Source organism: Equus quagga, chromosome 2, assembly GCF_021613505.1.
Source record: "Equus quagga isolate Etosha38 chromosome 2, UCLA_HA_Equagga_1.0, whole genome shotgun sequence".
NCBI lineage: Eukaryota > Metazoa > Chordata > Mammalia > Perissodactyla > Equidae > Equus > Equus quagga.
Genome location: NC_060268.1, coordinates 49,442,798 through 49,454,850, shown reverse-complemented (window position 1 = coordinate 49,454,850; position 12,053 = coordinate 49,442,798). Strand labels below are relative to the sequence as shown.

Genomic DNA, 12,053 nt, shown 5'->3' with positions numbered 1-12,053 from the left:
GCAGAAAAAGGAAGGAAAAAATACTGCTTATTATATTGGCTTCCAAAAGCCATTAATACAGCATCAATATTTTTTATTTCTAGTTATAAGCAATACTCCTAATTAAATCTTCAATAAAATCTGAACATTAATTCAGAGTTCTCAAAAACAATCACGATTTGCATCCTCTCCTACATTACTAAAGTCCTATATGTGTAATGCTTCGGAAGTATCTGTCGTGACTTATTTCTTCAATGAATGCTTTTTAACATTCTTCTTCCTCCTTGGAAGAATGGTAATTTAATTTGGTTTACTTATTCATTATCATCTTATTAACTTGTTTATTAACACCTGCCTCATGAGCTTGTTCTAAACTCTCCTTAGAGGACACCCACTCTCTCTTCAGGGGGCAATACACAGGCTGTGTGATAGCCTAGCACATCACCTGCTTTGGTATAGAGTAAGAACTCCAGGAACAACTCCACAAACTTAATTCAATTATATTTTTAAACCAAATATTTTGTTGTATGATCCATAATCAAGACCAACTTCTTTTCTAGATTTTATTATTAATACAATTCAATTTACTTACCTCATGTAAACATGTATATTGTATATGATATGGAGCAACTTTCTCCTCTCCTTTTATTTCCACATTGATTTTCAATCGAATGGCCCCAGATACAGCTGACTTATCTGTCCGTTTCTCTGATGAGGCAAAAACGTAATTGGTCAGTCATTTCTGACAATGCTATATTCCTCACACGAGTTCTCAAAAGCTTAAAAAGAGGCTTACGTTGCTAAAAGCCATTTTTCCAGATCAGGTTTGATTATTACCTAACCATAATGATTCTGCTAAATATAATTTAAAATAATGTGCCTGTTGTGTCACTGTGTTTGCCAAACTGCATTATAGATACTTCAAATAGAAAAGCTTAATCAGAAGATCCTGCCATTCTGAGGTAAATGTCTGTGTACTTAATCAGTTCATACAATGAAGTTAAATTATTATTTGGGCAATTAAAAGCAAAATAACTTAAAGCTAAAATTAACCAGGAAAATATTTTATCTAAAAGCTTCCATTTCTCTTTCGGTGCTTGAAAAGATGAGTCAAAGCTCTGGCTAACAAAAAAGTCTGTTAATAGATTTCTCTGTCAGTGATTCATAAAGACCGACAGTCACAGTCTGTGTTTACTTATGAGGGTTGGATTAACTGTTTATTTGAATGGAACCAATATGTAGTCAGTTTAGTCAAATAATGTGTGTGTATGCATGCACATGTGTCCAACATGAACTGATTTGAGAGAAATAAAAGCATAGTCACAAAATTCCTAGAGTGTGAATGTAGGGAGGGGACCTACTTTTGACACCCACTTAACAGATAAAACATAAAGAGGAAAGCTGACCCATTTCACAAGTGAAATATAAACAGGTAGAGTGACACAAAGTCAGTGGTGAAGAATTCTTTAATTGACCCTCTTTGTAAGTATAACTGTATTTTTAGCAGTATAAGATAAAGCTAAATTGTAACGTCTACTTTCTTCTTGTAGAATGTCTGCTGACTTTTCATTGTTAATATTAACACTTATTGTGTTGCCAAGATTCTTCCCTTAGGAGTGCCAGGATCATGAGAGTTTCTTCTACTGGCTAAAAGATAGTTGATTCTCAACAAATATTAAAGTTCTCTGCTGCGGCCAAGAGAAATGCAAGTCCTGGGATCTTTTTGTCACAGCCCTCTTTCCAGAGCTCCAGGAGAGAATTGCTGGTTCTTTAATTTTAACTATCATCCCAATAGATCCATGGGACACAGTCTCTGCTTGGAGGCCCAGGGCTTTGGGCCAAGACCCGTGGATGGTGGAATGCATTCTAAATGATGAGGAAGTAGGAATGTTGCACACAGAACGAACATATGGTACTTAACGTGGATTGAACCCACTGAGGGATTTTACACAAAGCTAAAACCCATCCTCCTTCTCCTTCTCTCTCTCATTTAAAAGATTAAACTTCGGCAATGAGCACACAAAAGTACAAACTGAGGGTGAACAGGCAAAGGCTTCCATGTCACATGGCATCATATTTTCCTCTCCATAAACTGAAGGACGGTTTCAGCTTGAGAGCTGGATAGTTGATTTTAGTGATAGTACATTCAAGTTCCTTGGCAAACTGAGTATACCCATGTACATTTTTTCAAAAGAACAAGGTCAAGAATTTCTGTTTTGAATTCCAACTGCTTCAATTCAAGGACACGCTAACTTACTGTAGAAAAAAAGTCCGCATATAGGTAAGCCACTTTAATTAAAATACAGTTTGGGAGTATGACACAGAGTTAATGGCCTAAAGTTTACCTTTGCCTAGCCTCTGTGTTTTCATAAATAAAGTTATTTAATAGTATAAACAAGATACAGGAGGATGATCGTTATAACAGAGGTAAAAATTGTATGCCAATAATGTAGGAGCAGCAATTTTTTTAAAAGATTTCTTTAATATATGTATATATATATATATATATATATATATATATATATATACATATATTTTTTTTTTTTGCTTAGGAAAACTCGCCCTGAGTTAACATTTGTGCCAATCCTCCTCTATATTTTTGTCCATGACTGGTGAGTAAAGTAGGTCGGCACTTGGGATCCAAACTGGTGAACTCAGGCTGCTGGCGGAGTGTGTGGAACTTTAACCACTAAGCCACCTGGCTGGGCCCTTCTTTAAAATATTTTTTGATACTGAGTTCTTAGTATCATCTGGATGATGAGTAATATATCTTTCTATCTTTAAATTATTATATTATTTAGAGTTTCATTAATTCTATGTGAGTCTTTCCCTTTCTTTGTCAAATATTACATTACTTGAAGTATGTAGATTTTTCCAAAGCTAAAAGCACTCTTTAATTTGCTTAAATATATTGGTATCTTAAATGGAAATTCTTTGTAATTCTTGGACTGTGTGAACACTTCTTTGATTCACAACCAGCCCTTAAAAATTTAATTAAAACACTTCAGAGGATATGATTAAGAAATCTTAGATCATGTCTTTTACAGAGACTGAGGGGATCCATATATTTTTTACAATTATTAAATCAGCACTGAATATTGGTTATTATTTAAGTCTAGTAAAACTCAAATTAAGACATGTTTATTTAATTCTTGGCTCCAAAATAAAATTTCATTTAAAAAATCATGCCGATTAAGTATACTCTAAATATCTTCATCATCAGAGTAAGCATAAATCCACATATTTACTTGGCTTTGCCAACCAAAGCCTACTTTTATATCATCACTTAAAAGATATTCAAAATATACTTTTCCTTTATTGCCAAAATTTCATTAAGAGACCAAAAAGAAACAACTCAAACAGTATTAGGTCATAGATTGATTATTTGTTTCTTATACATTTGGCAAAAGGTTTTGAAGGAATATTTTATGAATTAAAAATTAATAATGGAATATTTTTCTCCTAAAAGACACCTAGTTGATTCTCTGAAAGGATTTTGTCTTTTCATCACTAATTTACCAACATATTTCAATAATACTGAGTTTGAATAAATAATTATCACCTTTAGTTTCTAATGAAACTGAACAGCCTAAAGTCGAACAGAACGTTCCAGAAAGACATTGGTTATTTTTACTTATATCGGAATATAATACATACCACAGGTATTCTGGAATTTTATTTAACTTTTTTTCAAGTATGTATAAAAATAATCACCTAAGTTGTACCAGACATCCATTTCTCCACTCAGGGTCCTGACTTCTACAATTGTTTGTCCCAGAAAATCATCTGACTCCTTTTTGAAATGTTGCTTGACTCTGGATTTAATGTCATCATCTTCATCCCAGACTCTGACTTTGATTCGATCTGTGGAGTTATGGCACTCACTGAAAAGAAATGTGGTTAAGTTAACAACCATTTCTAACTGCTCTAAATGGCATTTGATGTTAGCAACTTATTTTAAATCTATCTAATCCAGAAAGGCATAGTATATTACATAATAAATGAGATTTCCCACTGACCCATTCCATCTATCTTGCAGGTATCAGAGACATTAAAGAAATGATGCATTAGTTAAATAATGTTAATAAGGGGAAATCCTATCCTATTCCCTCCTATTTCCTTTAACTGAACTAGGTATAATCAAATATGGGTCAAAAATATTTATTTGGGGTGTTTATGACATATTTTCTATTTGCAACAGTTATCTAGAACACAATATCCATGCTCAGAAAATTCTGCACCATAAATATAAAGCTAATTTTATTACATTGGGTGTTGACAAAGTGGATGTCACAGAGCATAAAATGACAATATAGTTATGTGCAAGTACTTGATAAACTAAAAATCCCAGTAAGCACATCGGGTATTGTTAAATCAAGTAAAATTAGAGCAAAATCCTTTTGTTTTTAAGAGTAAACCATGCATTTTAATCCATCCCTTATTTCCAGGTTTCCTCCACCCCTTCTTGTTGAAGCAAACTACTTAGTATTGCCCACACATATTATTGGCTTTCCTGACCCTGTGGCTTTTGTGTATACTCCTTCCTATGCTTCTCTGCCTGCTAACTCATCATCCTTTAAGAATCAGCTAGTCACCTGCTCTATGTAACTTTTTTGCAGCTATATAACAGTTAGGATGATCAACTCTGGCCTCCCAATTTACTCTGGATGTGCATTCACTCTAGCACAGGGGTCTTCAACCTGGCGTCAGTGGATGAGTTCTGAGCACCACCAAACTTGGATTAAAAAAATAATAAAACAACATCATCTTTATTTTCCTTCAATTATGAACACAGGCAACAAACCACAGCATTATTGTCAGTACCTGGAAGATTTTATCACCAATAAAACCACAGATACCTACATATAACTTTACAAGTGTTATGAAACTTGAATTATTTATAACTATCCTTACTGCACTAAAACTATTTTTCAAAACAATTATTTCTTTTCAATTCTATGTATTTTATTTTAGGGATTTAAAAAATATATAGTTTTGAAAAAGATTCCATAGTCTTCACCAGATTGCCAAATAGGCTTATGGTACAAAATTTATCTAAGAATTCTGGACAGTATACAATCTCTCCCATTAACCTATGAGGCAAGATAATATAGCACACTTAAGAATAAGATTTGGAGTCTGGCATGCCAACGTGCAAATTTTAGCTCCACTATCTACATAATGCAAGAGTTTTCAATACAGCATTTTGGCAATTTCTAAGATATTTTTTGTTGCTACAAACATTAAGGGGCACTGTCGACATTCAGCGGTCTAGGCCAGGGATTTAGACACCCTACCATCTACAGGACAGTCTGCATAATTTGAAATGACCCAAAGGTATTCATGAAGACTCAAAACCCATTGATGATTACCTCAGCTTGGGACTTAAGTCTTTTACATAAAAACACCAACTCTTTTGCATGTTTTTCTAGATACTAAAATTTCCCGGAAAACAACTAGAATGTAAAGCACTAACCAAAGGAGGATTTTTGTTGTTGTTTCTGTTTAGAACTTTACCAAAGGCTGTTTTCCATTTCAAGAAATTACATTACCAATGTCAAAACCACACAAAGTATTTGAATCAAAGTATCTGTATCAGTCTGCAGTTGAGATGGTCACATACATGCTAATTCTACCAATAGATGAAAATATGTGTCTACTAAATTATGTATTCTAGGGTAGTGGCATCTGATTCTTACATACCAAAATACTTTTGTTTCTCCTTTATGTAATACTTGGAACATTGTACTGATTACTTGAAATTATTATAATATTTCAAATTATGTATTATTTTGTTTCAGCACTAAAAAGTCATCATAAATTATTTTATATAAAAAGGGTCATTGGATCTGATAAGGTGGAGAACTACTAACTACTTCTACCTGACTTAACCTCTATGAGTCTCAGTTTCCTTTTTTTTTTTTTTTTTTGCTGAGAAAGATTAGCCCTGAGCTAAGATCTGTTGCCAATCTTCCTCTTTTTTTTGCTTGAGGAACACTAGCCCTGAGCTAACATCTGTGTCAATCTTCTTCCACTTTTATGTGGGTTGCCACCACAGCATGGCTGATGAGTGTTGTTAGTCCATGCCTGGGATCCAAACCCATGAACTCAGGCTGCTGAATGGAACATGCCAAACTTAACCACCACACCATGGGACCAGCCCCAGAATCTCAGTTTCTTTATCTATAAAATGCAGGTAATGATACCTGTCTTAGAAAATATTTATGGAAAATAAGTGAAATAATGTCTTACAGTAGTTAGGACAGTGACAGATACATAGTGTTTGATTTATTAGTCATTATTATTATACTATCATTATCGTATAGTTCTTTTTGAACTTAGAACCTATGTTTGTTAATATATCTATTCTTGACATAGTTTCTAGCAGATGTCTGACACTCAAAAACTATTCATTAAAGAAAATCTGCAAAGTTGTGTCAAAATAAAATCCCCTTTATCATATTTGAAGGATAAATAATTTTATCATTCTTAGAAATAGTGTATTTCCCAAAGAAGTTCTACAATTTTGATAGCTAAACACAACCTGAAATAATGGTAGCAAAGATATTTACATACTGAAATCTTTGGCAATTTACCAAAAATTTATATTTAAAATGACTAAAATTTTAATTTCTTTCCTATCAAAAACAAAAAGTCAACAGAGAAACAAAAATCCACCTACCAGCCCATTTGCCTCATCTTTATCTTAGAAAAGTGAAAGAAAACTTAAGAGTATCAGGAAAAATATCTTTGCCATAAACTTAAAACACACAGCATTACAAAAGCAGAAAGAAATCCTTTCTTGTCACCTTTTGATAAAATAAATCACCAGAGTTCATGTAAGTCCTAGGAGACAGAGATCTAATATATTTCTTCCCTGCAAAAAAACAGGTGCAATAAATAGCAAGCTAGAGATAATAAAGATCGGAATAAAGACTGGTAAATATTTCTAGCATCTATTCTTTAGGAAGACAAAAATATCCCATCTCATTTTCAAGAATTTTTGAAGCTCTAGTGTTTGTTATAAATTTAAGGTAAAGATTTTTAGCTAGTTACATACACACACAAATAGTAATTCACATAAAACAGTAATGACATAAGTATGCATGTATGTATATATATGTACACACATATATACATACACACATACATACATGTACATACATTATAACCTCTCCTTCTGTTTGTACATAATTCATAATTGTTTACGTACACCTATCCATTCTGTGTGTTTGTGTGTGTTTACTATCGATAAAGCAGAAAGACAATAGTATCTTTTTGTCCAAATTTCTAGTAGAAATAGCTCTTTTTTATTTTGTACCAGGTACACCTTCCAAACGACTGCTTACATTTCCATTATTTTCTTCATTAATTTGTTTTGCATTTTTTATTTTTATTATGATATCAAGAGTTCACTATGCCCTCATCCATATATCCATCTATTCATTCAGTCACCCATTGAGCAGCTATTTATTGAATACCTACTAACGTGCAGACACAATTGAGGCTTAGTGAAGTTAGATAATTCAACCAACCAAACTCTTTCTGGTTTTAATGTCTAAATAAAATGTATGTGATATTAATGGATTCAGGACAAAATATAAATAATCGATTATGCGCCCTATGGATATACTAGCGATTTTGCTGAAGGGAATTTGAATCTCTGCGTTTCTCATTGATTCTGTTTTTTTCATGTTTTAATTAAGTAAACTTTAAAATTCATAATAATTTTAGATTCATGGAAAAGAGTAGTTTGTACTTGTATAGGTACATTTTTGTATACAGAAGCAGCTGGCTTTTCTCAACCATGCAGGGTTCCAAATTATGATATTCTCAGTCAATTTATATTGCCGGACACAAGCAGAGTGAGTTTCTTTTGGCATAGCTGTTCTCCCTTGCGTCTCTGCTTACAGACTGTTTAGCTAAATAGTAACTTATGTAGTAATTTTTAAACAATGAAGGGAGCTCCAATAACAGAACTTAAAATGTAGAATTGACTCTGTAGAGGAGATGATGGGGGCAGACAGCAAAGATTTAATTTGCTGGAAAGCGGATGCATTTTGAAATGCAATAGCAAAACAGCTGGTCAAACTGTTGCTTGCTATGCCTTGGAACTCCAACCACATGCCGATTGAAGCTTTTTTATTAGTGTGAATGGTAGGAATAAAATTCAGAATATTGGCATATACTTATTAACTTTTACTGCTCTCATAAATGTACTACAGTAGAGATGCATTCAAACTAGAGCTAGACAATCTATAAGCAGAGATGCAAGGGAGCACACCTATGCCAAAAAAGGCTCACTCTGCCTGTGTCCTGCAGTATAAATTGGGTGAGAATAATTTGGAACCCTGCATGGTTGAGAAAAGCCAGCTGCTTCCGTATACTAAAATGTTCCTACACAAGCAGAGGTTTCTAAGTGCAACTTCAAAAAGAGATAAAATTGCTACCCCAGGGCTTTTCAAATCCTTTCCTTTAGGAAGTTTCTGAGTGACAATGAAGGGGAATTTAGTGGGAAGGATTAGATTAATGGTGTTGCATTCTCACCCTGGCGTGCTATTTTTCTGGGGCTGAGGCAGCAGCCCTTAGGTTAAGGGAGAAAAGTTGATCAGAACAAAGGAACCAATAGGAAAGAGTTAAAATTTCCAGGCTTATGTGGTTACTCTTAAAATTGTCTTGAAACCCATCTTCTGGAAGCCTGGTAAATTTTTCAGGAAACAGTATTGGAAAATGTGACTCAGGCTGGCTACAGCTATACTTAATGTGGTTTCTGGGTCCTGGAAGTGACGGCAATCGGAAGTGGGCTCCAAGTAGAGTCTCTTCCTAACTAGGAAGATCATACGTCAGGATTTCTTGAGATGATCCCAATTTACAGTTATTGTACATATGTAATGCCTTTCAATTATTTTTAGACCCCTGTTTCATTTATTTTCACTTTATGCAGTAGCTGCCTAGATTTGTAGACATCAACAAATTGGGTAAGGAAGGTCTCCCCTGATGTAGAATCAAGAACTTGGAGGAAATGGATAAAAGGAATTCACCCAGAAAGAACTCCCAGGGCCTGCCAGATTGGCTAGCCAAGTAACTACTTCTGTTGCTAGGATCAAGAAGCCCTGAGTGTACCCGTCCAGCAAGACTCAATATTTGCTATGTACCAACAACAGTCATGAATTTCTCACTTTCCCTCTTACTGAATGAGACTTTTAAAATCCTGTTATCCTATCTTTTTCTCTCTTCACAATAACACCTTGGTAACATTGGAGGAAAATAACTTGTCTTTAATTCACAGGTCCGAGGATCACAGAGAGCCAAACCTAGAGCTGATGGAGAGACAACCGAAAGATCCTGGACTTCAAGCTAAATATAGTAACTGGATATAATTTTGGGATTACCTATCATGGAAAGAAGAGGATGAATTCATTTCATTTAAAGTAAATACAAAGATAGAAAAGTTGTATATAAATGTTGAATAGCCAAAGAGGTGGAAGGTGGCAGTTACTATAAACTAGTTCACTCAACTTTTCAACCCCTCCTTTCCTGTTCCTACTTTTATGTAATTTCCCAGTCTCCCGTGCAACTAGAGATGACCACCTGACATAGTTCTGCCAATGAGATATAAGCAAAAGTCTTCTGGTCCTGTCTCTTTTATTTTCTTCTTTTATTACCCTGGAACGTGGATTTAGAACAGACTTCACTAAAGATGTTTAAACAGGCAGATAGAATAAGGTTTGTTCTTCAATGGAATTAATTGAGTTACCATACTAGCCCTCAAAGGCCTATATCTGGAATTTTTGTTGAATGAAATAAATAAATCTCTTTTTAACTAAGTCACAATTTTGGCTTAATGGGAAAATGAATGGAATTCTAATTGAATTAAGTGGGAAATGAATAAAAAACCTACTATGTACCTTTTGTTTGACAGTATATGAAATGATTAAAATATGTTTCATTGATGAACTGTTACTATTTTTTATGCTTGCCATGCTTCATGACCTTCCTTAATTATTTAACATGTGTTTCACAAACCCTGACTTTTACGAAAATACAAAGGCTTGCATTTAGATGGGAAAAGATAGGCTTGCGTAATAAACAAAATTTGACAGCAAGAGAAATATCTTTACAAACCGGAGAAAAATTTCTCTCATATGATAGGAAAAGCATGAAATCTTACTCTACTAGACCATTTCCAACCCGATTAATTAGCTAACCAAGGCGCCTGATTTAGTTTACCATTTTGTGAATTTGCTTTTTTTATCATTAGAGAATAAGATATTTTATGGTACAAAGTCTTGATAAAGAAAATAAATACTGTTAGAGCCATTTGCTTTGTAGTTTTCCTTTAATTAAAAATAACTCCCTTCTTAAAGAGTGGTTTCTATGTTTAATTTTATGTTTTTTCATTGTTAAAGAGAGGACTGGTTTTGTTTCCATGGGAATAAAATGTTTTATTCCTTCTCCAATTAAAGGAAAACATTTCTCCCTTCTGGACTCAGGATTATTGTGTATAGTTTGTGGGGGTTATTTTATTTTATATTTTTAATTCACAGTACCATATCTCTGTAGAGCCAATCACTGTTTGGCCAGTTTTCCCTTGGCAGCTATCAAAATGACTAACTTCTCTATAATTATTTATTTCAACTTTGCAAATGATCTCACTGCAAATATTTTTAGATTTAGTTCCTGGATATGGCACAAATACATATCGCCTATGATTAAAGCAAAACAAACAAACAAACAAACTAAAAAACCAAAACCTAAAGGTTCCAGTTCAAGATGGCAACATAGGAAGAAACTGAACTCACCACCTCTCAAAGACACACCAAGTCAACAGCTGGATACGGAACAATTTCGTCTGAAAAAAACCTAAAGGCTGACTGAGCAATGGCTACACACTGGGCAAACAAGAAGAAAACCACACTGAAGTGGGTAGGAGAGACTGTGGCATAATTTCACCATAAACCCCACCTATAGCACAGAGACTCACGACCCCAACCCAGTCGAGAGGGAGCTGAAAACTGAGGTGCTAGGGGTTTGAACCCCATGCCAGGCACCCCATTTTTTAGGACCTGCACCTGAGAGATGAGCCTCCAAAACACCTAGCTTTGAAAACCACCGGGCTCATGTCCGTGAGATCCATGAGACCCACAGGTCTATAGGGATCTGAGAAATGGTTTTTAAAAGGCTCAAGTGCTGGAACTCACCCACCCTAGGGCCTAGCTCAGAGGCAGCCAATTGTGTCAGACTTTAAGAGAAAGAGGCTCACTTGTATATATTAAAGCATTGACCTGGGGGGCAGGCATCTAATTTAACACACACATCTAAGAGCCTGTTGGAACACTCTTCAGGGACAGAGACTAGGGGGGTGCCATCTTCACATCTCCCTCTGCCATGCTCTAGACAGTGGGTGCCACCGTTTTTTCTTTTTCTTTTTCCTACAGGAATAATCTTCATGCTCTCCCTCTGCCTCACTCCAGAGCACCAGTATCTCTCAGAAGGGAATTTTTACATGTGTCCAGTGCCCTGATTTTTGCAGGTGCCACCCAGGGACACACCTGGATGGCCTAGCACTGGAGGCCAGGGGAGCTTGCATTCCTGGGTCCTGCGGGACTGTAATGATTGGAGAGACTTCTTATCAGACTACCACCCCCAGGGCACTGCACAGACAACAAACTAAAACATTCGCAGTCTTTCTGTGAAAGAAGCCTGTTTGCTTCTCTTGGAGCTTCAGCCTTAGGGGTAGGCTTCAAGTTTGTCACAAACCTGGGGCCCTATGCAGCTGCTCTCAGGGAACAAAGGCCAGTGGACATCATCTTTTCACTCTCACTCTGCCTCGCTACAGCTCACCAATATCTCCTAGAAAAGAGCTTATACATTGTCTAGAGCCCTCATTTTTGTGACTGCCACCAGGGGACACCTCCAGATCATCTGGTTGTGCTGGCCAGTGGGGCTTATGCTTTCAGTCCCACAGGATGGTATATACTTACATACTTTAAAAGCTGCTGCCTGAGCGTTTGGCTTCCAATCAGCTTGAATCTAGGTGCTGACTGAGGACCTCCCCTTTGGGACATTGACAG

At 35.5% G+C, this 12,053-nt stretch overlaps 1 protein-coding gene across 1 annotated transcript in view; it reads right to left on the bottom strand.

Moving 5' to 3' along the window:
- Nucleotides 1–12,053, bottom strand: part of UNC13C (unc-13 homolog C) — a 351,117-nt gene that overhangs the window by 287,058 nt on the left and 52,006 nt on the right. Inside the window, exons 6-7 of the mRNA XM_046653916.1 lie at nt 3,694–3,863; nt 572–687 (exon numbers count right to left, since the gene is read on the bottom strand). Coding sequence (XP_046509872.1) covers nt 572–687; nt 3,694–3,863 — 286 coding nt within the window. The remainder of the gene's footprint in view (nt 1–571; nt 688–3,693; nt 3,864–12,053) is intronic.